Consider the following 27,062-nt stretch of genomic DNA (forward strand, 5'->3'; position numbering starts at 1 on the left):
GTATGAATATGAACATATGTGAGTTTGGATGGTGTATGTGTCCGTGCACACCCAATTGTCCATGTGTTGAGAGTGACATTTCCCAGGATTGTTTTCTGAATCACCTTTGACCGGTGCTTAGAACACATGGCCAAGACCCCATGCTTGTCCAAGGAAGCCAACGGATGAGTGTCCTTTTTATAGCATTTTAATGGTGGCCACTTAATTTCACAGCAACGGCAGCTAGTAAACAAGCCTGTAAAACTTGTGGCAAGCATTTGTTTTATTTTATATTTGTTTATTTATTAAAGATCAAGAGCAATTTAATTTGGGGTTTAAAAGAAAAAGAAAAGAAAACCAAAAATACCCAAGGCATGTAAGCTATAAATCTCAACGGCTGCCCAGGGGAGGAGAATGGGGGGGGAGGGGTAACCATACCATTTAACTTGGCATGGGATCAGACACATGGTGGCCAAACAGCCACATGGAGAAAGGGAAGGGAACTTCAGAGAAAGAGTGAGAAAGCCCAAAGTGTTGTGGAAGCTTAAATGATAAGATGCTTAGAAAAGAGATGGAAATAAGACAACAATGCTTTTCCGGATAGTTCAGAAGAGTGGGCCGGCTCAAGAAGGCTAGGCCTAGATAAATTATCATCCTAGAGTTTCAGATGAGACAAGGGCTGAGGCCTGGAGGCGCTCACAGCTGCAGGATCGCACTGGAAGTAGCTGTGAAAGGGTGAGCTTCTGCAGATGGCAGTGGTTAATCTGCTATCAACACATAACAGGCACTGTCCTTGGTAAAATTGTAAAATATCAAGTTCCGAGGTGGAAAAAAGACCACCTACCTACGACGACGTGGCCATGACGCCAAGAGCATAATGTTAGTTGGCAAAGGTAGTCGACGTGAGAAGCGGGATTATAAACAGAAGAGTAATAAAGAGTAAAAACGACAATGCAGCGAAAGACAGAATTTTTTTTTGAAAAATAAAATTATTCATATTACATCACAATTGCTATCCCATCCCGCGCATCCTCCCATTCCTCTCTCCCTCCCGCTTTCACCCCATTCCCCTTCCCTATGACTGTGACTGAGGGGGACCTCCTCCCCTTGAATATGATGCTAGGGTATCAAGTCTCTTCTTGGTAGTCTGCTATTCTTCCTCTGAGTGCCATCAGCCCTGCCCATCAAGGGGACATGGCGAAATATGGGGTACCAGAGTTCATGTGAAAGTCAGAAAAAACAGAATTTTTAACACTATAAAATTCTGAGTTTTTTCCTACTCTTTTTGCTGGATTTGAAAAAACTGGTTTATAGTTTAGGCACCTGGGAGTATTTCCCATTGGTTGTGCTTTAGTAAAATGAACTATATCACAATGGAGATATGTTTTACTAAAAACAAACAAACAAAAACAAAAACAACAACAACAAAAAGCACCTGTTCCTTTGTTTGGGGAGGCTGTGGAGATCCCACAACGGTGAGCTCTCGCTAGTGTCTAATCTACAGAGAAAGGTCATCTCAGAAGAAAATTTCCTTCATACTTGCAAGCAAAGCCATGGTTAAGCAAGGCTTTGGCTTTTCCTCAGATACAGGAACAGCTAGCAATAGGAAGAGGAGAGGCTCACCCCGAGCCAAGGTGGCCCACTCTGTATGAGACATCGCTTAGACGATTATTTATCACTAACACTTTTTTATTTTTTAGACAGGGTTTCATTGTGTGGCTTTGGCTGTCCTGGAACTTAGTTTGTAGACAAGGCTGGCCTCATACTCAGAGATCCACCTGCCTCTGCCCCTCAAGTGCGGAGGTAGAAGGTTTGTTATTTTCCCACACACATATATACCACATGCATGCATGGTGTTGTGGAGGCCAGAAGATGGGGTTGAATCTCCTGGAACTGGAGTTACCTTATTTAGTGTTTTCAAACAACCATGTCTTTTGTTTGTTTTCTGTCTATCTTTGTTTTCTGCATTTCACATTTGCCTTGATTATTTTCTTCTCTCTTTGGCTTTATTTCACAATGTCATTTGTATTTCTCTCATGCCATTAAGCTTAAATTGTGGATAGTTAAACCCCAAAACTAACAATTATTTAAAAAAAAAAATAGATAACTTGGAAAGACTTATAAGAAATGGGTTCCTTGTTTAAAATACTATTTTTATTTGTTTTACTCAGGACTTGGTGTGCTTCTTCAGTTTGAAGACTCATCATGTCTTTCTCCAATTCTGGAACATTCTCAGTCACTCTCCCTTTGAATGTTGCCCCTCTCTCAATCTCTTAGTCTCTCTCCTGGGATCCTGGTGGAGGTACGTTGGACTTACTCTATCACTAATCTTGCTGAATCAGCTACTTTATCACCAGTCATCTTTTCGTCATTGGAGGCCACATTCTGGGGGATTCTACAGTTTTTTCTAACTTTCTCCTCTACTACAGCTGAGCTTCCCTGTACCTCATCGTTGTCACTCTTAGTGTGCATGCCTCCGCTTTCCATTGATTGAGCTGTGCTCTCCTCAGAGGGTTGTTGTACTGAAGGCGCCCATCCTTTCATTGCAGCATCCATCCCCTTCTTCTGTTTCTTTGTTCTAACCAGGCATTGTAAGTCAGCCTGTGGATGGCTGTTGCTTCCGGCTTTGTGCCTGTCATTGGCTTCTTTGGGATTCTGCTGGTTTTTTTTTTTGTTTTTTTTTTTTTTTTCATAATTCGCATTTCTTGGTTTGTACTTTTCATTAGGTGAACCGCTTTTCAATATTGTAAAAGATTGACCTTGCACGAATCCTGTAGTAAAGAAAACTTCCTTGCTAAGAGGAGCCTTTGCGGTTGCTTCTCCGGAACTCATGGCCTAGGCCCTGTATGAGTTCTCTGTGGTACCTGCACTGTGCCTGCACACTAGCATCCCGCACACTCCAATGGTGTAGGCATTGGGGCCTGATGTTTTTCAGGACTCAGTGAAGTGAAGAGTGTGACTAGAATGCCAGGCAGTAAGACATTTTGGAGCCCCCTGTAAGGAAAGCTGCATATATAGGCTATTAATTTTGTTATTATTTTACATGGGGCTGGGCCGATATTTCCACTTCAGCAACCTCGTTATCTTCCAGCCCCCATCCCTGGCCATCTGCTTTAATCATGGCTACCTGGGCTACTTCCATCCATAATCCCAAAACACTTGCACCTGCTTTCCGTCTGGGCCGCCTCTCTCCACGCGGGGCCTCAGGGTTTCTCCTCCTGGCCCATGTGGTTCTTTCTAGCCCATGGCAGCTCTGCACCTTCTTTCTCCTCTGGTACCTGGAAGATAACAAGATAGCTTAGGAGGTAATATCTGCCCAGCCCCAGGTAAAATAAGTCGTATTCTAAAATCTATCAGGTGTCTATGTCTTTTATTGATTATGATAGCAGGTTAGATAATACCACTGTAATAGTTACAGCCTTCATCATCATTAGACATTTTTTGTTTGTTTGTTTTTCGAGATAGGGTCTCTCTGTATAGCCTTGGCTGTCCTGGACTCACTTTGTAAACCAGGCTGGCCTTGAACTCACATTGATCCACCTCCTTCTGCCTCCTGAGTGCTGGATTAAAGGCGTGCACCACCATGCCCAGCATTAGACATTTTTATATTTTCTCAACAGTGGGATTTATGAAAGAGCTTATGTCCACCCCCCTCTTACACTCAGACTCAAGATCAAGTTTCCTGTTCCTGGGGAACCCCAGTTTTGAGCCCCAATGTCCAGGCTAAACTACTACAGTCTGTGACATCTGCTCTCACCTCTCCCAGGTTTGGCTTTTCCTTTTGTCCTGTACCCCCAAGATTTCTCTTTTGTCTCTTAAAGTTTAAGGGGGTTAAGCTATTTCTCTTTTTTATGTGTATAGAAGAGAGTTGCCTTGGAGCACATGCTGTGTTCCTGGGTGCTTTGCTGGGTTCACTAGCTTTGTTTTGCATTCAGAAATTCATAACGTAGGTCATCATGTTTCTTGGATTCTCTTTAAACACCTGGAAGTCAGGGCACTGGTAGATCAGCTCTGAGGCAGTGGGCATGGATGCTGATGGACAAGGCACCACTTTTGGTCTTGGTTTTACCACCCTCCAACTGTGGAATTCTGAACAGGTTCTTGAATCATACTCACTGACAAACATGGGTTAAAAACAATTTACAAAGAGAGTTGTGATACATAGCAAATAAACAGGCAAATTCAGAATACATTGTAACATTTAAGGCTTCTGCAAAACTTGGGTTTATATATGTAGTATGTGAAATATATATATATATATCCAAACATAGTATAGATACTTTAAGATTTATGTTTTTTTTAAGTTTATGTGTATGTATGTGAGTCTGCATGCACCATGTGCATGTGTTACCCATGGAGGCTAGTAGGTGTTGGAAGTGGAGTTACAGGTGGCCATGAGCCATCCAGTGTGGGTGCTGGAAACAGGACTCAGATCCTATGTCAGAACAGTGTGCATGCTTAATCACCGAGCCACCACTCTAGACCTATTGTTATCTATTGTATCTATTGTTATTCCAACCGAAGGTTTTAACTGTATGCTATTTTGAGGCTGAAAATTGAGAATACTAGGAGAAATCTGGAGAGCCGACCAAGGATGGAGTTCACACGTGTGGGAGAAGAGCTCTAGGCCAGGTGTCAGTACAGCACTCTAGTGCATGTTTGCCAGTGAGGGGGGTGACCTTGAGCAGGTCCTGCAGCTGCTGGACTTGTTTGCTTTGCTTGCCTGTACTCTGGGACAGACAGCAAGGGTTTGCTCACGGCAAGCCATCACAGACCCCTCCCCTGACTAGAAAGGCTCTCTTACTTCCCAATCATCAACTCTAACTTTTTTTTTTTAACTGTATTTTTTTTTTTTTTTTAATCTGGAAGAGGGGATATGAATATCCTTGCCTAAAGAGCAGCTGTAGAGGTTAAATAACAGTGTGGCAGCAGCCTTCAAATATGAATTTTTGGGATTTGGTTTTTAAGTTGTTTGGTACTGAACCTGATGTTGTTGTTGCTGCTGCTGCTGTTTGTCGTGCTTTGTTTTGTTTGGGAGAAATGATATCCTTGGACTTTGGGGTCTAGTGGGCACCCGCTGGAATGTCCAGGCTCACAACCAGGGACTGAACAAACGGGAGCAGTGCATAGCAGCAAAAGGCTACAGATACGCTTTCAAAGGTGGGAGAAAGCCAGGCCAGGGAGGCAATGTCAGAAGTGGAAAGGGTCATGTGACACAAGGCATGGGGCTTTTGCCTCCCACTACCACATATTTTGGGGAGTCAGTTGAACAGGGTGGGCTTTCTGGTGTTCAGTCTTTGGGCTCTCTCTTAAGACGAAGTTTATAATGAACCGCAGGCTGGTCACCTTCAGACACTCTGGAGTGCCTCTGCACCTGCGACAATAGCTCCAGCCAGTTCTATCTGGCCTTGGCTGAGGGTGTGGGGTGTGAGGTATGTGGGTGATGGTGGTGTCTGGCCTTCCTCATTGCCAGTTTTTTTTTCTCCTGTGTTAATTTCCCCAACCTTTGCCAAAGGCTTTCCCGACCTTGCTCTCTGTCCTACACTGCTGACTCAGTCACACTCTGCGGCCCAGGCTGACTGCCTAAAACTCACTATATAGTCCAGTCTGACCTTGAATTCAAGGCAGCCCTCCTGACTCAGCCTCTCAGCTGGGATTACAGGGGTAAGCTCCCATACTGGCTTGAAAGTGACCTTGCAGCATGGTCAGATAAATGCTAACCAGAGTGCTTTGTCAGCCATTTGTAGTTCTCAAAATAACCTCTTACAAGCAAATGAGACGTTTTTAGGTAGGTGGCTGGTAGGTAGGTAGGTAGGCTGCACATGAAGAGCTCCTCTGTTTAAGATTGTTTCCCCAGCCCCCTGACCCTCCCTCTACTCATTTCCTGCCTCTCAGGAATTCCTTTCCTCTCTAAGTGTCACATAGTGCTGTTTTGTCTCCTGGAATCAAGCTTTGACAACCACACAAGATTCCTTCTGATCACAGGGCAGGTTTCTTTGCTGCCTTTCTGCATAGGTACCATTTGCCTCTGACTTCACCGGAAAGTAAAATATGGTTTCCTTAAACCCTTAGTATCCAGGCACCAATTCCCATTGCTCCAGTTGCAATCAGATGTCATTAAGGGTTGAGGGACAGGGCTTTCTTTCTCTGGGGAGATGGAATTTTAATACAAGGGCATTTCTATCCTCTCTTTGACCCGTTCCCCTCCATTTAGCTTCCCTCTCTTCTCCAGCAGCGCGGAGATGATGCCAACTACGGGCAAGCCTGCCTTTCTAAGCCTTACTACATCCTTGTGTGGAGAGAGGAAGATGGGCAGTTTCAGCCCAGCTCTGACCTGTGTCTCTCTTCTACCCCATGCAGGAGCAAGAACTCTGCCTTCCTCAGTGATGAGGAAAGATGTTCTCTCTGGGCTCCGGGAAGTGACAGGAAGGCTGAGTGTTCCAGCTTCCTGTGTGCACTTGCTCACACCGACATCGCCTCCGTCTACAGGCTGAGTGAGTGCTCCTCAGACCCCAGAGAAAGCCCAGGCTCTGGAACAACAGAAAAGAGCCCATAGCCAGTATTGTAGTAAATATAAAATATCTAACATTTATTATAAAATTAACCTATGGTCATTGCGGCAGTATTATTTAACCCACTACCATAATCAATAGAGACACAGACACCTGTTGTATTTTAGCTTAGCCTCATTTTACCTGGGACTTAGCAGATATTAACCCTCTAAACTGTCCTTATCACTTCCCAGCCCCCATCACAGACCATATGCTTTAACCATTCCTATCTGGGCTCCTTTCCATCCATAATCCAAAAAATACTTGCTAACGCTCTTCATCTAGGCGGCGTCCCTCCATCCACGCTGATCCAGCCGTGTGCTTCTCTCCAAGCTAACCCATCGTGACCTCTTCTTCCCTTTGTCTTCTTCCTGTAGCTGTCTCCTCTTTCCCAAGATCCTTCTGTCCTCGAAGCCCAAGAACTTTGGCCACACCTCCTCACTCTGCCAGGCCCAGGTGTGTAGGCATTTATTCAGCCAGTCAACTTTAAATAGGTCGAGCAAGGTTTACACAACAAAGATAGGTGAACGTGAGAATGTGCTGGTCTGGGCAGCAACTAGATCTTGGGGGCCAGTAATTAGCGTTAGAGTAGATCTCTAGGAATTCGAGGCTGCAGTCACTGTCTACTTGATGGCCTGGCTCACACTTGATTAGCAGTCTCCTTATAGGTTTTAGATCTTTCTGGAGTACATACATCGTGTTACCTGGCAACCACGACACATGATAAAAGCAACTTGCCTTTACCATGGATGGTCAGCTGCCCTGGCCCAAAGGAAGAACTTCCTGAGTCATGGCTAAAAGTCCCAGGGCTGACTAGGTACCGAATCACAAATCACATAGATATCTGGGAAGAGACCTCAGATAAAAATTTCTCCCCTTATTTTACAGATTAGGAAACTGAGGCGCAAGAATGTTAGTGTCCGAGCCAGGATACCTGCTAGCCAGGGCAGCCTGTTTCATCACAGCACCTCAGATATGAGATGGCCCTGCATTGTTGGATGCATCAGTCTCAGCAGTGGATCTACCTTGCCCAACGCAGTTTTTGGCAATGTGGAATGAATGACGGGATGAGGAATGAACGAACAAACAAATGGCAGTGATTTCCTTATGACGGAAAAGGCCCATTGCCTTGTGGGAGGAAGTATAGTCACTAAAGTCCCTGAGGAAATGTTTTTTTTTCTCCTAGCTCTTCAGTGACAGTGTCTGCTTCTATGAGGATGACTTAGATGGGTTGTCATTTCATAGGAATAGCCAGAGATTCTCCATGGAAGGGGGGGTCTCAGACCCGTTCCTGGGAAGAGAGGCAACTGGAGGCTTTCTTCAGCTATAGAGAGCCTTGTGAGGAATACAAACTCCAAATATCGGTGCTCACACCTAGCAAAACTTTCTCAGATCTGCTGGACTCAGGCAGGAAGCTGGAGCTGGTAGGAGGAGTGGAACTCTGAATATCAAGGAGTGCTTGCTCTGGGAGAGGGAGGGGAACAATGGCTGATGACAGGACTTGCTTCAAAGAGATCTGTTTACTGTTGACCCATTGATCGGAAGATCCCAAACCAGGTCCTAGGAAGCATGTCACTTCTTGTTTAAAGACCAGCAGTCAACTCTGCTGAGTATGGACTATGCCTTATGGTTGTGTAGACCCCAGCCTCAAGTCAATCAGTAGGGGAAGCAGATTATTAGTAAACACCAGCTGCCTTGGGGGCTGATGCCCTAGGAAAGGGGTGATTCTTTCGAGTCTGCTCTTGTGATGAGTATAACATGTGCTCTCAATGTCCTGGTTCCAGGAGAAATGGCTGCATTAAGATGGGCGTATGTCCTTCAGCATTGGAGAGGCAAGAGAGTGCAAACAGCTTTCTGAGCCAAACTCCTTAGCTCTTCCAGCTTTGGCTATGGGGCCTTTCACCTTTTCTAAGGTGCAGATTTGAGTATCTACAATGACAGTCCCAGAAGCTCTCCCCACAGGAGACCAGAAAATGTCTTGGCCTGGTGTGGGGGGGGGGGGGCTACTGGTCCCTAGAGTTCTCTGATTCAAGATATGGGGGCCACCTTGCTGCTCTTTTTGCCAGGAAAAGGTAGAAACTTGCCTCTAGTCATTGCTGTCGTGAGGGTTGTGTGGCCCTGACCTTCACAGTCTCATTGTGAGACCCTTTAGTCAAGAACATTGCTTTTCTTGTGTGGATCCTGTGCATTTTCTTCATTCTTACCTAACTTTTTTTGTTTTGTTTTCGTCCCACTTTTGTGACATTGAGTGATTGCATATAAGTCATTTGGCCTTTATGCTTCTCTCAGTTCTCTGCCTTTCTTTCATTCTTTCTTTCTTTCTTTTCTTGAAATATTGACATACTTAGTAATACACCCCTTCCCCCATCTTGTTTTCCTTTGCCTTTAAATACTTCACCTGTGTGATCACAGCAGTCCCGGGACTTGGGCCAAAGCCTTGTGTTTTGCTGTGAATCACAAATCTGTGTTTGCAGTTTCCACTCTCCTTCTTGGATCCAGACCTACTTCATTCTCCCACTATAGCTGTGACTAACTCAAGGTCAAAATATCTAAAGCCATATGCCTTATCCCATCAAATTATTTGAGGGAACAAACCTGGGGGGCTCAGATACACATTATTGTCCCTTGAAACTGCTCACTTAAGGTTCCCAGTCTTGCCACTTTTTAATGCACACAGAACTCCTGTCTGTCAAATGGGGGCATGAGGGGGGTGCAGGAAGGAAGCAGGGAGGGGAGGGAGAGCAGGAAGGAAACAAGAAGGGGAAGGAGAGCAAGAAGGGGAAGGGGAGCAGGAAGGAAGCAGGAAGGGGAGGGAGAACAGGGAGGAAGCAGGGAGGGGAGGGAGAACAAGGAGGAGGCAGGGAGGGGAGGGAGGGAGAGCGGGGGGGGGGAGGGAGGGAGAGCAAGAAGGAAGCAGGGAGGGGAGGGAGAACAAGGAGGAAGCAGGGAGGGGAGGGAGGGAGAGCAGGGGGGAAGGGAGGGAGAGCAGGGGGGAGGGAGGGAGAGCAAGAAGGAAGCAGGGAGGGGAGGGAGAACAAGGAGGAAGCAGGGAGGGGAGGGAGGGAGAGCAGGGGGGGAGGGAGGGAGAGCAAGAAGGAAGCAGGGAGGGGAGGGAGAGAGAGCAGGGAGGAAGCGGAACCAATTCCCTGCAGCATAGTGTTAGAAGTGGCCTGTGCTTACTGTTCTCCCTAGCTCTGATATAAAGTAACTGAGAGATTTGCATCTCTCTGGATTGTTTTAACAGCTCCATACTCACACCTCTTGTTTCCTCATATTCTTCTCTGACTTATATCACACGTTTATCTGAGTCCTCTACCGTAAAGCATATGAGCTAAACAGAATGGTAGAAACTCTGAAGCTGATGTTGAGCAGGTTAAGACTGCCCATTCCTATTAAGCTCCTCAGAGGTCAGCGGCCCGATGACTTGTTCTGGCCTAATGCTAAGTCTGTCCTTCATCTCCACCTAGGTGAGTTTGCATCCATCCAGAATCTCCAGAATGATCTGAGCGGTGAGTAGCGATCATGCTGAGACCAACCCCTTATCTGTAGGTCAGCTCATCTAGCCTTTTGCCAGGAGCTGACTGCCCTAGTTGCAGGTGCTCAGGGACACTCAACTCTGCCTGTCCTTACAGCAGCTCAGCCTGAAGGCTTCAAGGAGGGCAGGTCTAATGGGACCTGGGTGGAGCGGCAGACTGTGAGCTCCAGACGTTCCAGCAGTTCTGTGGAGTCCAGCCTCGAGGAGGAGCTCCTGTCAGCCTCCTCGGACAGCTATCACCTCCCAGAGCCTGATGACCTCGATGACCCGGAACTGTTCATGGACCTAAGCTATAGCTTGGAAGAGGATGAGGTGGAGCACTTTGCTCCCATTTTGGCTTTTCTGGATCATGAAGGCTACACCGACCACTTTAAGAGCCTCTATGACTTCTCCTTCTCTTTCCTTACTTCCTCCTTTTACAGCTTTACTGAGGAGGACGAGCTAATGACCTACCTAGAGACTTCAAGAAAGTGGGCCAAGATGAGGCACATGACGTGGGCCCATGCCCGGCTCTGCTTCCTCCTAGGTCGACTAAGTATCAGAAAGATCAAACTTTCCCAGGCTAGGGTGTACTTTGAGGAGGCCATTCGAGTCCTTGACGGGGCATTTGAGGACATCTCCCTGGTGGCTGCTCTATACATCAACTTGGCAGCCATCTACCTGAGACAGAGGCTGAGACATAAAGGGCCAGCCTTGCTTGAAAAGGCAGGCGCTCTTCTGGCCTGCCTGCCGGACCGCGAGTTCAGTGCCAAGACTGAGCTTGATGTGGTGACCTACGTGCTGCGCCAAGGGATTGTGGTGGGAAGCGGCCCTCTGGAGGCTAGGTCCTGCTTCCTGGCCATCCGATTGCTCCTGAGCCTTGGCCGGCACGAGGAGGTTCTGCCATTTGCAGAGCGTCTGCAGCTCCTTTCCGGACACTCCCCTACTTCCGAGGCTACAGCCACCATGTTGAGTTTTCTGTACGACAACAAGTATCTTCCACATCTTGCAATGGCCTCTGTTCAGAAACGTGGTCCCCAGAGTGCCCGGGGGATGTCTGCTTCCATTTGGCAGGCCTATTTGGTTCTCCAGAATGCCACTAAGATTCTTGGTGTTCCTTCCTCAAGCTGGGGTGACGTTTCTGCACTGGCCTGCCCAAGCCTTAGGCAGGCCCTGGCTGCCTGTGAAGAGCAGACTGACCTGAACATCCAGAGGACTTTGTGTCTCATCCTGTCCAAAATGTACCTCCAGCACAGGTCTCCTGATGGTGCTGTCTACTACCTGAGCCAGGCCCAGCTGTTAGGGAACCTACTGGGTGAGCAAGAAGCTTTCGAATCTTCTCTCTGTCTGGCATGGGCTTATCTCTTAGCCAGGCAGACAAAGAAAGCTTTGGAGATCCTTGAACCGCTACTCTGTTCCTTGAGGGAGACAGACTGTGTGACCCAAAAGGGAGTGGTCCATAACCTCCTGGGACTTGCATTTCAAGATGAAGGCCGGACAAGCAGGGCAGCCAAGAGCTATCTCCGAGCTTTGATCAGAGCCCGGGAGATGGGGAATGTGCATAACCAGGCTGTGTCTATGGCCAATCTTGGGCACCTGACCCTCAAGTCCTGCATGCAGCAGTCAGCCAGGGGCTATCTCCTGCAGGCTGTCCGGCTGTATTCTGAACTCCAAGCCAGCAAGGAGACAGACATGGAATTGGTACAAGTGTTACTCTGGTTGGGCCAAGCTCTGGTGTCTGGACACCAGCTGGTCCACAGCCGCCTTTGTTATGAAATGGCTTTGCTGTTTGGCTTGAGGCACCGGCACCTAAACAGTGAGTATCTGCCATATTGCTGGGAGCATGCTTGGTGCATGCTTTGGTGGTATCTCATTCCTGTCCCTGCTTTATGTTCAGGTCAACTTCAGGTCACCAAGTCCCTCTGCCACTTCTACAGCTCAGTGTCCCCAAACCCTGATGCATGCATTACCTATCACGAGCACTGGCTGGCACTGGCTCAGCAACTCAGGGACCGGGAGATGGAGGGGCAGTTACTGGAGTCCCTTGGGCAGCTTTATAGAAACCTTAACACGTCCAGGTGAGTCCCTGCTTTGTGGAGAAATGGTGTTCTTTCTCTCAAGAAGGCAAGTCCAAATGCATGTGGGTACATGGATAATATGTTGGAACCCTGCAGGTCCTGCACCTGCCATGCAGCACTACCCATCAGTTGGGAGTTCTGTGGCCTGGGACAAGCTATACCTTGGTTTTCTCATTGGTCAGAGGAGGGTGATAATGGCATTTACCTTACAGTACCAGTGTGAGAAATGAATGCATTAAACTCCCTGAAATATAGTCTCTGTAACAATGTCACTCTTAGAATCTATCTTGACTGGCTGAGAATGCATAATTCAAAGGGGGCCAGTTATACTTCAGGAGGGCTTCTCTGTTTAAAGACAATTAGGGTTCAAGAAAGGATACAAAGTTAACTAAATGCTGTGAGACAGGGGTGTAAAATTTTATGGTTAAAAAAATGCTTGATTGGGACCTCATCTTTAAGATGGAACTGGACTTAGGAAGCCATGTCTACTTCCACCTGTGGTTGAGCCTCAGAATAAATACATGGGAGTGAAAGGGTAGATTCAGCACTTGGCTGTTGGAGAATACTGTGTAATAGACTTTCTTCTGTGACTGACTTTTTGGTGCTTGTCTTAGTTAAGGTTTTATTGCTGTGAAGAGACACCATGAGCAAGGCAACTCTTAGAAAGAAAAAACATCTAATTCGGGCTGGCTTACAGTTTAGAGGTTTGGTCCATTGTCATCATGGCGGGAAGCATAGTGGCACACAGGCAGACATGGTGCTGTAGAGGCAGCTGAGAGCTCTGCATCTGGATCCACAGACAGGAGGAAGTGATTGAGACACAGTAGGCCTGGCTTGGCCTTCTGAGACCTCAAAGCCTGCCCCCAGTGACATACCTTTCCCAAAGGCCACAACTCCCAATAGTGCCAGTCCCTGTGAGACTATGGGGCCATTTTCATTTAAATTACCACAGTGGTCTCTAGAAAACCTTCAGTTTTGCAAAGCTATAGTCAAGCATCCTTTAGACCATTGTTGCTTGAAGTCTCCTCACCCACCACCTTGCCACATGCTCTTTCACCAGTTGAAGTACACTGGGATTCTCATTTACTGGTGGGGCAGCCTGCAGATCTGTCTCTTACAACAAGCCTCGGAAACCCCACAGAGGTTTAAAAATCTCTCATCTCACTTTGCGACAGATTTTTGTGTCATAATGTTGCATTCATAATTCTTAGTGGCTTCTGAAATAGGGTGGGAATACTCGCTAGTCTCGGTCAGGGAGGCAGTGGAGGGGAGGTGAGTTCAAGGCTAGCTTTTGCTTCTTAGGCACAACCCTTGTTAGGGTTTCTATTGTTGAGATGAAATATCATGCCCATGTTGGGGAGGAAAGGACTTATTCGGCTTTCACATCATAGTCCATCATTGAAGGAAGTCAGGGCAGGAAGTCAAGCAAAGAGAACCTGGAGACAGGAGCTGATGTGAAGGCCATGGAGGGGTGCTGCTTACTGGCTTGTTCCTCATGGCTTGCTCAGCCTGCTTGTACGATCATCAGCTCAGGAATGGTACCACCATAATAGGCTGCACCCCACCCCCCCCCCCGCCTCATCAACTAATAATTCAGAAAATACCCTACAAGCTTGCCTACAGCCTGATTTTTTAAAAAGATTTATTTATTATTATGTATACAGCACTGTTTGCATGTACACCTGCAGGCTGGAAGAGGGCATCAGATCACATTATAGATGGTTGTGAGCCACCAGGTGGTTGCTGGGAATTGAACTCAGGACCTCTAGAAGAGCAGTCAGTGCTCTTAACCTCCGAGCCATGTCTCCAGCCCTACAGCCTGATTTTATAGAGGCATTTTTTTTTTTTTTTTGACTGAAGCTCCCTCCTCTCAGATGACTCTAGCATCTATGTCAAGTTGACATAAAACTAACCAGCACAGGTGCCATGGTAACTGTGGGTGTGCAGGCAATCAGACAATAGTTAATCACACAGCGAACTCTCTTTATGTATCTCTCCTCACTCAAAAATGCGACATTGGCTAAGCTCCCCACTGCCTTTGCTTTTGGTGCCAGGAGAGAATTTTGACATATACAGGGGGACATGAAGTCAGAAACTTAAGGTGTTTTTTTGGGGGGGGCTCTGAAACACTCCACAGTATGGTCAGGTTGCTTTGTGCTTATTTAGGCGGCTGAGTGGTTACTGCCGAGTTGGTTGGCCCACGGGCTCACCACCCGTGCGTTGCCACCGTGTGCAGCCCTGCATGCTGATAGTTAAGAACAAACAGGGCTTTTGTTGCCAAAAGGAGCCACTGGCTGGGTTGCTTAGGGCTCACATAAGGAAAGAAAGGGCTTGGCGTGTGGAGGCAGGCTTTCTAGTGTCTAGTGACAAGATTAGTGGTCAGTGGCATCAATGGGAGTTCAGGTGCCATTGCAAACATCTGTTTTGGGTTTTTTTTTTTTTTTTGTTTCTTTTTTTGATCCTGGTCTGTGCAGTGTTAGGTGTCTAACAGCATGGGCCTCTCCTTAGGGAGTTCTCATGAATAAGGAACCAAGTTCTAAATATATATTAGGACAAAGTGATTGGTTCCCCAAATAAGAATTTCCCCCCTAAAATGAGTTACAGTAAAAGAAAAAACAAAAACAACTTAAACCAGCATTGAGGGTTATGCATGAGAGGTTATATTTCATGTTCTCTATATTATGTTCTCAGCATAGAAAATATAATCCACATACCTTAGTTACACGTGAAGGATTTTGATAAAACTTCTATGCAATTCAGTGTATTTTTGTTTGCATTATTTTCATAGTATTTTTATACTATTTCATATTTTAATCATGTTTTTCCCTCCCCCAACTCCTCTCAGATTCTCTCCACCTTCCCACTTATCCAATTTTATGTTCTGTTTTCTCTCTCTTCAAAAAAACGCAACCCAACCCAACCCCCAAAAAATCCCAAGAAACAAACAAAAAAAACTTAAGGGGGGGGTTGGGAAACAATAAAAATGAAAATCATCAAAACAAACAAGCAAAAGACCAATAATGGAAAAAGAAATGACAAAACAAAGCAATATGAAATGAACAGTCCCAAACCAAAAACCAAAAACAAACAAACAAAAAAACCCAATGGGTTTGTTTTATGCCAGCCAACTACTGGGTGGGGCCTGCCCTGCAGTCTGATTAATACACCTAGTAGGACTCCATTTGGAGAAAAGGGATTTTTCTCTCTTTACCAGTGGGTATCTTTTTCGTATAGCTTCATCGTTAGGGTTGAGGCTTCTGGTCCACTTCTCTGTCTCCCTGATGGAATCTGTCTCTGAGTAAGCATTTTATTACACCATGGGAGCCTTTCTGAAATTTCAGGTACTATGGTAAGCACTGGGGAGTCTCATAGTTAGGAATAAAAACATCCAAAGCACTTATCCCACACAGCCTCCACTGTGTGAGAGTGTGCTTTGCTCTTGCAGGTATCAGGCAGATACTGGTCATTTCAGGAAGTCTTGATAACAGCATCAAAGAAGTTTAACCACATGCAATACAGCTGAGCCTTTACAATTTAATTTGCACCTCAACATAATGTTTTAGTTTTTAGAATGTACACGTAGCTGTGTTAAGTCTTCATGCTGCCAAACTGCCAATCATCTTCAGGCCACCTCCTTCAAACCCTGAAATCACCATTAGCAAGGACTCTTCACTCTCCACTGGCACCTAGCACTGGAATCCGCAAGTCTCCCGTGTGTCCCTGTTGACACTAGCTACAAATGCGATCAGTTTTGTGACTGTTTTCTTTCCCACAGGATGGTGTTTTCAAGGCTCATTTGTGGTCTATGTCAGTATTCCATTGTGTTTAACCCCCCCCCCCGTTTGTTTATTTTCTGTGTGACATTGTATGTGTGAAGGTCAGTCCCTTCTCTTCTTTAAGTGGGCCCTGGGGATTGAATTTAAACTGTCAGGCTTGGCAGCAAGAGCCGTTGCCTGCTGAGCGATCTTACTGGCCCACTCTTCTTTATTTTTATTGCAGAAAAATATTCAGTGGCTATGCCATGTTTGTTTATTTATTCCTTAGTGGATGGTTGTGTTTATTTTGTGGCTGTGATAGAATGGGTATTTGTGAACAAGTGGAGATGGGATTGTGTCTTAAGTATGGACCTAGGGGTGGGATTACAGAATTATAAGCCACTCATAAGTTTATGTTTAAGTATTTCAGGAACTACAGAATATTTTCCAAAGAGGTTGCATCATTTGCTACCCTTATGAGCAGTGCTCCCATGTCTTCATTGTATTTGCTGTTGTACGCATTTCATTTTTGCCATCCTAGTTGCAGGAGATGGGATGGAATCTCATTTTTTTTCCACTGTGGTTTTAATCTGCATTTCCTTAGTGACTAAAGATGTTGAACATTGTTCATGGGGTTTCTATGCTCTTTTGGGGAAATTCTTGCATAAGTCATTTTTCTGTTTTATTTTATTGGTTTTTCGAGATAGGGTTTCTCTGGGTAGGCTTGGCTGTCATGGAACTCCCTCTGTAGACCAGGCTGGCCTCTGACTCAGAGACCCACCTGCCTCTGCCTTCCAAGTGCTAGAATTAAAAGTCTGAACCACTACATTCTGGTGATGCTGAGGAGTGAACCCAGGGCCTCACAAATGCTGTGCAAATGTTCTACCACTGAGCTGCATTCTCAGCCCTAGATTTTTTTTTTTTCAAGACAGAGTCTCTCTGTGTTAGCCTTGGCCATCCCAGACTCGCTTTGTAGACCAGGCTGGCCTCGATCCCACAGTGATCCACCTGCCTCTGCCTCCCGAGTACTGGGATTAAAGGTGTGTGCCACCACGCCTGGCTTCAGCCCTAGATTCTTATTTGTCCAAACTTTATTTATATCAGATAGTGACAATGTTCACATATCCTTCTGATTTTTTGGTAAACACTGCACAGAAAAAAGGTTTTTTTGTTTTGTTTTGTTTTTAAATGAGTGAACTCTGAGTAATGTCCAATAAAAACGAGCTCTCTGGATGCAGGATTTCAGAGACCATCTCAGGTCAAACTGACCCTTCTCTGGGATGAATTTTTAGGGAATCCAAACTCATCCTGATCCCTGCAGCAGGCATCAACAAAATAAAGCTGACATTTGAACAGACTTTCCAGGGAAAGGCTGATTTAGAAAACACGTTGCCTGTGTTTTCATTGCTTTCTTCCAGGCCTGGATTTTCCAAGATCCTTGCCTCATTGTTCTAGAAGCTGAACCAGATCCAGGTCCTTTAATTGTAAACATTTCATTTGGTTTAGTTTATGTGTGTGGGTAATTTCCCCGCATGTGTGTCTGCATACGATTTATGTGCCTGGTGCTGGTGGAGGTCAGAAGAAGGCATTAGATCTTCTGGAACTGGAGTTACAAACGATTGTGAGCTGCCATGTGGGTACTGGGAACTGAACTCTGGTTCTCTGGAAGAGCAGCTGGTGCTGTTAGCCACCTAGCCATCACTCCAACCCCAGGGTTTTTAAATTTTAATATGCTGTGGTTTCAGTTTTCAGAGTTCTTATTTGAATTCTTTGGAGGAAGCAGTCACTAATCAGTAATATTCACGTCCCCAGAAGCACCAGCGACACAGTCAGAGCAAATTTTCTCCTGGCGTTGATTCCCAGGAAGGATTTATTAAGTGAGTCTTAATGTTGTCATGGACTAGTGGTTCTTGAATGAAAAAAAAAAAAAAAAAAGAAAGAAAGAAAAAAAGAAAAAGGAAAGGAAAGGATATGACTGATAATAGGTATAGTGGAGGAGAAAGTTTATTATAGACACGTGAGAGAGCATAGCCAGAGGCAGACATGTCCGGGAGAGTCCAGGGTCATCATGACCCTGAGCCCTGTGGGGAGAGGAGGAGGGGAAGGGGAAGGGGAAAGGAGAGACAGGGAACTAAGTACAGCAGCCAATTAGGCCAAAGGGACAAAAGGGCAGGTAACCAAAATGCCTGACTTTCACAGGGAAGAGCCTCTGGGAGGAAGGTAGCACAGCCCCTGGGCTGGAGAGTTTAGGGTAGAGGGCGGGGTCTACCAGCCATACCATGTAACAGGTAGGGACTGAAGGATGCTGGGAGACCCTGGAGGCCTGGTCCTCTTTCATAAGTTAAACAGGCACCTCAGCCCCTTGTCCCTGGTTTGAAACTTAACACTTCTCAACCTTCCTAATGCTGTGACCCTTTAATACAGTTTCTCATGTTGTGGTGATCACCCCTTCCTCCTCCCCCCACCATTAAATTATTTTGTTGCTACTTCCTAATCTGTAATTTTGCTACAGTTACGAATCGTAATGTAAACCTTTGATAGGCAGGATGACTTGCCGAGGGGTCGCGACCCACAGGACCAAGGCCAGGGACCTATTTCTTCAGCTCCTCTCAAAGGATTTCCCTTCTCACCAAGATAAAGCAAGCAAAGGCAGGTTTAGAGCAGAGGGCACTCTGGGAAGGGGTGGGGGGAGACTGTGTGACAAAAGTCATCTGGGTAAAACATTTGGCAAGAGTCCCGAGGGCTAAGTATGGTGTTTGAAAAGAGGAGGACGGTAGTCAACGGCCTCTCAGGTAGAGGGAATAGTAGCCAGAAAGCAATAGGACCATGTGACTAACAGGTAGACAGATGTTGGTGATCACTGGGACTCACTGGGACTCACGCTGAGAAAGGATGCAGAGTTGGGTGGGCTGGGGGCGGGGGTGGTTACATCTCAACAGGCCTCTCAACAGGCACTTACAATTAAGCATCTGTAAAGAAAATACTGGGTTAGCAGAAAGCATCTGTTGAACATGTACTATTAGCTGAGCAGTGTGTCTGCTTTAGGGCAACCACACGTGGCCAGAAGTTTTGTGAAATTAGATAGCTAACGTGGCCCAATGTCTTCCCTGAGGCCACTAGCAGGGGTTAATGCCAATAGTCTGAGTCTTAGGCAACTCATTTGCTTTTTTATTTTGTTGAGACAGAATCTCCTAGAGCAAGGTGACCTTGAACCTTTACTCTCCTGCTCCCACCTCAAAAGTGCTAGGATTATGGGCACCAGCTACCACATCCCACATTAGCAAGCTTAAAAAAAAAAAAAAAAAATAGAGTCAGATAGTAAATTTTTCAGGTTTTGTGGGCCACATGTTCTCTGTCAACGCTTCTCCACTCTGCAGCTGTATTGCAAAAACAGCTCTGGGCAGCCCAGAAACAAAGCAGTGTGGCAGCATGCCAGGGGAGCCACTCACAGAAGCAGGCAGGGGCGCGTGCTCAGCACAGGGCTCAGAGCTTGCCGCTCCTATTCCATAGTGCGTGTACTCACGTGCTTCATACACGGTCTCTACTAGCAACCCTCACCTCAGATAAAGACGGTGTGCAGGTAATTCTGCAGCGAAACCTCATGGGATTCCAAGGATGAGAGTGGCTAAGTTTCTATCGGCTCCGCCCCCGCCTGCTGGAGTCCGCACTCATCATGCCTCTCGGTTTCACTGGGCTTTTCTCAAATTCCTGATTTTCCTATTTCAGGTGGTTTCCCTCTTCTGCCTTCTTGATGGCTATAATGGCTTAGTGGCCTGTGACCACTTTATGGGTGTTTAAAGAGGGAGGGGCTCATAGGTGATGAAAAGTTTGGCTCACAGGTCAGTACCTACAGGGTAATAATGCCTTTGCTGCCTTCTAGGTGACACCTGGAGTGGAGCTGGACCAAGTGTTTCAGTCTCTGGGTGGGAGAAGTCTTTGTGGATCTTGTTCTCGGTCTTCATCTGACACGCGCAGACTGTGTTAGTTATTTTTCTCCCGCTGTGGTAAAATGCAACGACCAAGGCAGCTTATTTAAAAAAAAGCATAAGGCTTTATTTTCAGAGGGTTGGAGTTCATGACGGCAGAGTGAAGGCATGCTGCTAAGAGCACACATATCAGAACTGCAATGTGTGTGCAGAGGGCACTGGGGACAATGGGAGGCTTTTGAAACCTCGCCCCCGCCCTCTCAATCAAACCTCTTCTAACAAGGTTGCACCTCCTCTAGCAAAGCCACACCTCCTCTAACAAGGCCACACCTCCTCTAACAAGGCCACACCTCCTATAACAAGACCACACCTCTTCAAACATAGGAGCCTATGGGGGTGCGTTCTCACTCAAACCACCACACAGACCTACCGCTTGTTGTAGAGTTGAACCAGATAGGGTTCAAGAGGACCTTGTGGCTTTATTGGATCCACTCAACAAATATTTATTTATCATTTTCTACTGCCCAGACAACAAGGTAGAAATCAGATAAAGGCATTATCGTCCCGAAGCTTATTATGCTCATAGAATAGTAAAGGGGGCAGGAAATGGACAGTTACCAACGCAGTTGCAGATTGAGGTAAGCGCATCCACAGAATACTAACTACAAAGAGGGAACGCTTTGCTTGCGGCAGGCCCTTGTGGAGACTGATGTGAATACAGTCCCTAGCTTTAATCTTTATTCTATTCTGCTTGCTTCTGTGATCTAAGATAAAAGCAACAAGACAAACAGCAGAAACAATAGAAAAACCTCCAACATTTGGTCTCTAATGTGACTATGACTAATCCCTAACTCTTCTGTAACCCTCGGTGAAGAAACAGTTGCATTTGCTATGCCCACACTTGACCCCAAGGCTGTGGCTCACTACCACCAGCTTTTGCAGTTCAGAAAATTATGTCTTTAACGATTTCAGGTTATTTTATTTTATTTTTTTAAGTGACAAAAGAAATCAAAGCTTTCCCGCAATGGAAAGCTAAGCCAGAGGTTTAGTAAGCGTTGCTTGAGTGTGTGGTTAGACTCGCCATGTTAGATTCTGGTTTAAATATGGTTTAGTACCTGCCCACAGTCACTTACATTTTCTGAGCCTTATTTTTCCACTTTTAATTACATTTATTTATTTGTGTGTGTGTGTGTGTGTGTGTGTGTGAGAGAGAGAGAGAGAGAGAGAGGGAGAGAGAGGGAGGGGGAGAGAGGAGAGAGAGAGAGGATGAGAGAGGGAGGAGAGAGAGCGATCTTTAGAGGAGAGAGAGAGAGAGAGGAGAGGGAGAGAGAGAGAGAGAGAGGAGGGAGAGATGGAGAGAGAGGGAGAGAGAGAGGAGGGAGGAGAGAGAGGGAGGAGAAGGAGAGAGGAGAGAGGAGAGGGAGAGAAAGAGAGGAGAGGGAGGGGAGAGAGAGGGCGAGAGCGAGGGAGAGAGAGAGAGGAGAGGAGGAGAGAGAGGAGAGAGAGAGAGAGAGAGGAAGGGAGAGAGAGAGAGAGAGGAGAGAGGAGGGGCGAGGGAAGAGAGAGAGAGAGAGAGAGAGAGAGAGAGAGAGAGAGGGGGACGGGATCTCAGTTTGTGTGTGCTGTTGTGCATGTGGAAGTCAAAGGACAAATTTCAGAGTCCGTTCTCCTACCATGTGGGACCAAGCGATGGAACTCCATGTTCAGGCTTGCAAGCGCTTTCACCCATAGAGCCATGCCTTCCTCTGGCTCTCAATTTTTTCTTTTGTAAAATGGATACAGTAGCAATAGTAGTGGTGCTCTTTTGAAACTACTTTAATGACTAATTGAGCCCGTGTGTGCAAAGTGCCCAGGGCATGCCAAATGCCCAATAAGTTCTAGGTAACAATATATTGTCATCACCACAATCATTGAGTAGCAGAGGCTTTTAAAATAAGGCTTTAGAAATTAGAAATGGCCAGGGAAACTTGGAAATGCTTTCTCCACCCCCGCCCCGCCCCCAGGGTGGGGGTGGGGTCATTGTTTATTTGTAAAATCAGCTAAGCACCTTGCTAGTTTAAAATCCTATGGCTGGTGAGTGAGAGAATGGGCATTGAAAGCACATGTCCCAACCCCTGGCCAGCCCTCTGAGAGTAGTGGTCTGGTCTTCCTCTAGGAAAACAATACCTGAGCCTAGACTCTGTTAAAAGGTCAGGCAGGTCCACCCAGGCAGGGTTGGCAGAATGCTGTCCTGGAATACAGATGTGCTGGGGTCACCTTGCCATAGTTCAACAAGGCCTGAGACGAAGTGTGAACTTGGAGACAGGAAAAATGATTAAAACAAAAGTGGGATCAAAGCTGGGCACAGTGGCCCACGCCTGTAATCCCAGCACTCGGGAGGCAGAAACAAGTGGACCCCTGTGAGTTTCAGGCCAGCCTGGTCTACAAAGGGAGTCCAAGACAGCCAGGGAATATAGAGAAACTCTGTCTTGAGCGCCCCTCCCCCACCATCCCCCCCCCCCAAATGGGATCAAGATCATTCAGGTGGAGAATTCACATAAGTAAATCAGTGTTAACCCATATGCTATTTTTTTCTTTTAGTTTAGAGAAAAAACCAGATCTAGAGCCTTCAGGTAGTGGCAAGAGGAACTAAGATGCTGGGTCATTTCAGGTCAAGCTTGTGTGCGACACAGCACAGCTGTTGGGTTTATTACAATGGGGTAGTAAGGACTGATAAAAGAAAAGTACCAAAAAAAAAAAAAGAAAAGTACCAAGGCAGCTGGACACACCTCCCAATTTAGACTGTTAGAGCGCTTTAAAAATGATGGATGTGTGTCTTGGTGAGAATCCTCCACTTATGTGGAGGTCTCCTTGTTTTACCTCCGACCCCACCCTGGGGTGCTTCTTAGAGAGACATGCTTAGCTCCAACCATTCTTTCCCTGGCAAGGAAGCCTGTGTGGTAGCTGCTGAGAATCTAAATCTTGTTCCCTGAGGATGTGAAGACAGAAACTCCAGAGCAAGGACATCCGAGGACATTCGAGTAAGTAGTAATAGAAACACAACAGGAAGTAAGATCCAGATGAGATTTACGAGTTCTGTCTTCACCATTTATTCCGGTTGGAACGAGGAGGAGAATAGTGGAGCCGTGCCTGGAGTGCCTTAGGGCTCTTTGCTCAGACTTGGAGAGAGAAGGCCGGGCCTTCCTGTGTCTTATGAGGACAGTGGTTCCTACCTAATCAGTGAGGTCAGTGGCCAGCACAGTGCTGTACGCAGCTTCTCGCTTCCAGCATTGCTCCAGCTTCAGAGCTCTAATACTTTACAGAGTCTAGTGTTTACCCTGGAAGCCAATCATCTTATGTCAAGGGCAAGTCGGTAGGGACAACCAGCATTCTTTCCTAGCTCTTACAGGGGCCAAGCGCCTGGGCACTCTTTCCAGAACGCCAAAAGCTGCTTCGTTGCCCAAAGGGATCAGAGATGACCAGTCAAGGCAGGGTTTGTATCCCTCATTGGAAAAAGGGCCTGACAGCTGAGTTGCCTACGATGAGCTGACATATTAATCCATTTTCCATCACTATTACAAAATACTCTGGGCTAGGCATTAGGGCAGGGTGCCATTGTTACTCCAGGTCTGGGAAAGGCCTCTTGGCTAATGGTATCACAGAGATGAGAATGTTCGGTGAGATAAGAAACCAGAGCTGTGCCATCCCTCCAGGACAACTCAACTCTCACAACAACTAAGCAAGGTCCCAGAAGAGCCACGCAATTCCTCTTGTGAGCAATGCCTCCGATAGCTGATGAGCCAATTACCTTGGATTAAGCCCTATATCTTACAGACCCTGCTACTTTTCAGTTTTGCTACAGTGGAGGATCCAGCCTCCAACCTTTGTGAGTCAGGCCATATCAAAAGCACAGCAGGTGGGAACTGTGTGTGAGTTCATAGTTGTGGCTGATAACACTTCCTATCTCTAGAAGTTGCATGGTCCAGACGTTGGAGCATGTGATCATAAACTGGGTGTGCTTTAACAACTCAGACCTATGGATTGTAACTGCCATGTTTCCATTTAGTTAGTTCCAGGTAGCTCTGGATGTCTGAGGTTTTCTGAAACTCTCAAGTAATACTGATGGGGCAGAGGCCATGTTGGGGGTGGGTAGCTCACACTTTCAGAACTGTGATGGGGGGTGGGGCTCTGGTTTTTGATCCTTCCAGCTCTGGAACTGTTTGCTCCAGGTCATCGGTTCTCGATCTTCCTAATGCTGTAACACAGCTCCTCATTTGTGGTGCCCCCCCCAACCATTAGATTATTTTTGTTGCTACTTCCTAACTGTAATTTTGCTATGGTTATGAATTATAATGTAAATATTTTTGGAACTGGAGGTTTGGCAAAGGGGTCCTGACCCACAGCTTGAGAAGCACTGCTCTAGAGCATTAAAAATGATTGCACCAGAACAGCAATTCCCAGCCTGGATCACATAAGCTGTGACAAAAATGCTAGTCATAATCCCAGACCATCCAGGGCTGTAGCTAGTATGACATTTCAATATACCATGGTGAACTGCATAGCCTGGCTGCATATGCCAGGGTGACTCACGGGCTGGAGGTGAGGTCTGTGGCATAGAGGATGCCCAATGGTCCCTCCTGTTCTCTGACTCTGGGGGTCTGCACCACCATGTCATCCTCATCACATTTCTTCATTAACAGCTGTCATGGAGAAATTGCGTTTTCTACATTACACACTTTGCCCCAAATAATTAAGAGTACCCACTAATTAGAGAGTTTCCAAAGAGTTAAACACTGACTTCAAAAGATTCAGTCTGCTTTTACTCTTCTTAATGAAACATCAAAGTCTTCATGATTTCAAGTTACCCACTACTCATTGTCACTATGGCCTCCCAGGCATTAATTCCATACAAGTACATCTGGTGTCTACCTAGGTGCTTATGAAAAACACACTGCAGTATAGCCTAAAGGTTGAGGGATGGGGGCGAGTAACAGTGGTCATGCTATTTAAATGTTCATTATCTGCTTACCACTACGTAGTCACCAGTTTGAACATTCTATATGGGTTATGTTTCTCAGTCTCCACAATAATCTTTTAAGGCAGAAACATTTCACTTTTACAAATGGGGAAACTGAGGCTTGGATAGGTATTGTCTCAAGGTCACATGGCCTGCAGAGCTCAGATTCAAATCAGCCCTGCTCTCTCTGTGGTCTGCTGCGAGCATGTTCTCTTCCAGAACCTCCCTAGAGTCCTCCTGGGCTGAGTGACCTCCTCCACAGCTCACAGGTCCACATCTGTCTTCAGATCCCTCAGGAGGTCTCTCACCTGCATCAAGGAGAGCCTGCGTATTTTTGTGGACCTAGGGGAGAGAGACAAGGCTGCTGAGGCCTGGCTGGGGGCTGGGCGCCTGCACTACCTCATGCAGGAGGATGAGCTGGTGGAGCTGTACTTGCAGGTGGGTGTGCTATCTTCTCTCAGCCACTTGAAGGAGCTCTAAGCTGCCTGGAGGCAGAGTCCTGAGAGCTTGTGGGGGTTGGGGGAGGCGCGCTGAGCACAGAGCATCTGTTGCTGATATTCAGTAATGTGAGCTTGGAGGGAGGAGTTATGAGTCTGTTCCAAGTCTTGCTGTCTTCACTTGACGAGGTGGATTCCACATTTCCAATTTCAGTCATTTATACATTAAATGGGTGCCATTGCTAAGTCCACGCAGCCTCTTGAACCATTATTTATTTACTTTTCTTGGACTCAACTTCAAATCAACCTTTTAAAAACACTTTACATGAGGTCTCAAAATCACTGGTTTGACTCATTTTTAATGGTTTTCCTGAAACACATTAAAATAAATATTTAACTATTGAAACACAGACTGTTTATCTGAGCACTACTAAGATCTCCCCAAGTCCCACCAGAAGAATATTTTCCTCCCACAGGGGGCTGGGGGTGGGGGTGGGGTGGGGCACCTTCCAGACAGAGCACATCTGTGTCTTTTTTTTTTTACCAGGCTCATGGGTGAAGGCCAAGACCACACAATGGCTAGGATTTCTAGAATTCTGACCAGGTTCTGGATCCTCCCCATCAGCTTGCCTCATAGAGCTCTGGATGATCTTTTCTCTGCCTTTGACAACCATTTTTTTGTCCCACTAGGCGGGCATCCAGACAGCCTTGAGGTCAGAGGAGCCCTCACTTGCTCTCAAGCTTTATGAAGAAGCTGGTGATGTGTTCTTCAACGGGACCCGCCACAGACATCGCGCTGTAGAATATTACCGGGTAAGCCTTGGGACTTCCCAGTGTGTTGAGCCAGACCCTGGCACAAATGTGGGCAGCTCCATTGGACTCTCTTGCTCATCTTTGTTCAGCACTCACATCTTCATCCCAGTGGATGAAGTTACTTAGTTACTCTTTGGCTTGACTAATGTAGCATTATGGAAGATGACCTAAAGGGATGCATGGGCAGGCACTATTATTGGCTCCCCTTTTCTGTTACTGTGATAAAGCAATGATTAAGGCAAGTTACTGAAGGAAGGGTTTATTTGGGCTTGTGGTTCCAAAGGTATAAGAATAACATGGTAGCTGGGCATGGTGGCACATGCCTGTAGTCCCAGCACTCAGGGGGGGCAGAGGCAGGCAGATCTCTATGAGTTCGAGGACAGCCAAGGTTATACAGAGAAACTCAGTCTCCAAAACCCAAAACCAACCAACCAACCAGCCAAACAAACAAACAGCGTATTAGAGAAGTGTGACCACAGGCTGGCACAGCAGCAGTAACATCTGAACGCTCACATCTCAAACTACAATCAGGAAACAGAGACTGCAAACTTGAAATGGTAAGTTTTTGGAACCCCTAAAGTCCATCTCCAGTGACAGTCTTCCTCCAGTAAGGACACCCTCTTTTTCCTCCCTGGTCACCAACTGGGAACCAAGTATTCAAATGCCCAAGACTTATGGAGGGATGGTGTATCTTACTCACACTAGGACAGACACTAAAAACATGCTACTGTGCTTTTAATAAACATGTATTAAAGTGTACTTAAAAATCAAAATGCATAGCACCAGATCATCAAATCATAATTTCACAGTTATTTTTGCAAATGATGAAGCAAGAAAAGAAGAGAGTAAACAATACAATTAAGTAAATGTCTAGGTGTGGCAGATACATGGATTGTTGCTCATCAACCTGAATGAAGTTTGAGAGATACTTGGTCCTAAAACTTTACTTGTTTGGGTATGTACTCTTTGCTCAGTTGCTTGCTTTTCATCGTATATGATTAGATGCCAAATAT

At 46.2% G+C, this 27,062-nt stretch overlaps 1 protein-coding gene across 1 annotated transcript in view; it reads left to right on the plus strand.

Annotated features, from left to right (window-relative positions):
- Sh3tc2 (SH3 domain and tetratricopeptide repeats 2) overlaps positions 1 to 27,062 on the plus strand; it is a 60,749-nt gene that overhangs the window by 25,830 nt on the left and 7,857 nt on the right. The window contains exons 9-14 of the mRNA XM_051163396.1: positions 6,340 to 6,473; positions 9,998 to 10,039; positions 10,163 to 11,860; positions 11,942 to 12,122; positions 25,087 to 25,237; positions 25,927 to 26,049. Coding sequence (XP_051019353.1) covers positions 6,340 to 6,473; positions 9,998 to 10,039; positions 10,163 to 11,860; positions 11,942 to 12,122; positions 25,087 to 25,237; positions 25,927 to 26,049 — 2,329 coding nt within the window. The remainder of the gene's footprint in view (positions 1 to 6,339; positions 6,474 to 9,997; positions 10,040 to 10,162; positions 11,861 to 11,941; positions 12,123 to 25,086; positions 25,238 to 25,926; positions 26,050 to 27,062) is intronic.

The sequence above is a fragment of the Acomys russatus genome, chromosome 20, assembly GCF_903995435.1.
Source record: "Acomys russatus chromosome 20, mAcoRus1.1, whole genome shotgun sequence".
NCBI lineage: Eukaryota > Metazoa > Chordata > Mammalia > Rodentia > Muridae > Acomys > Acomys russatus.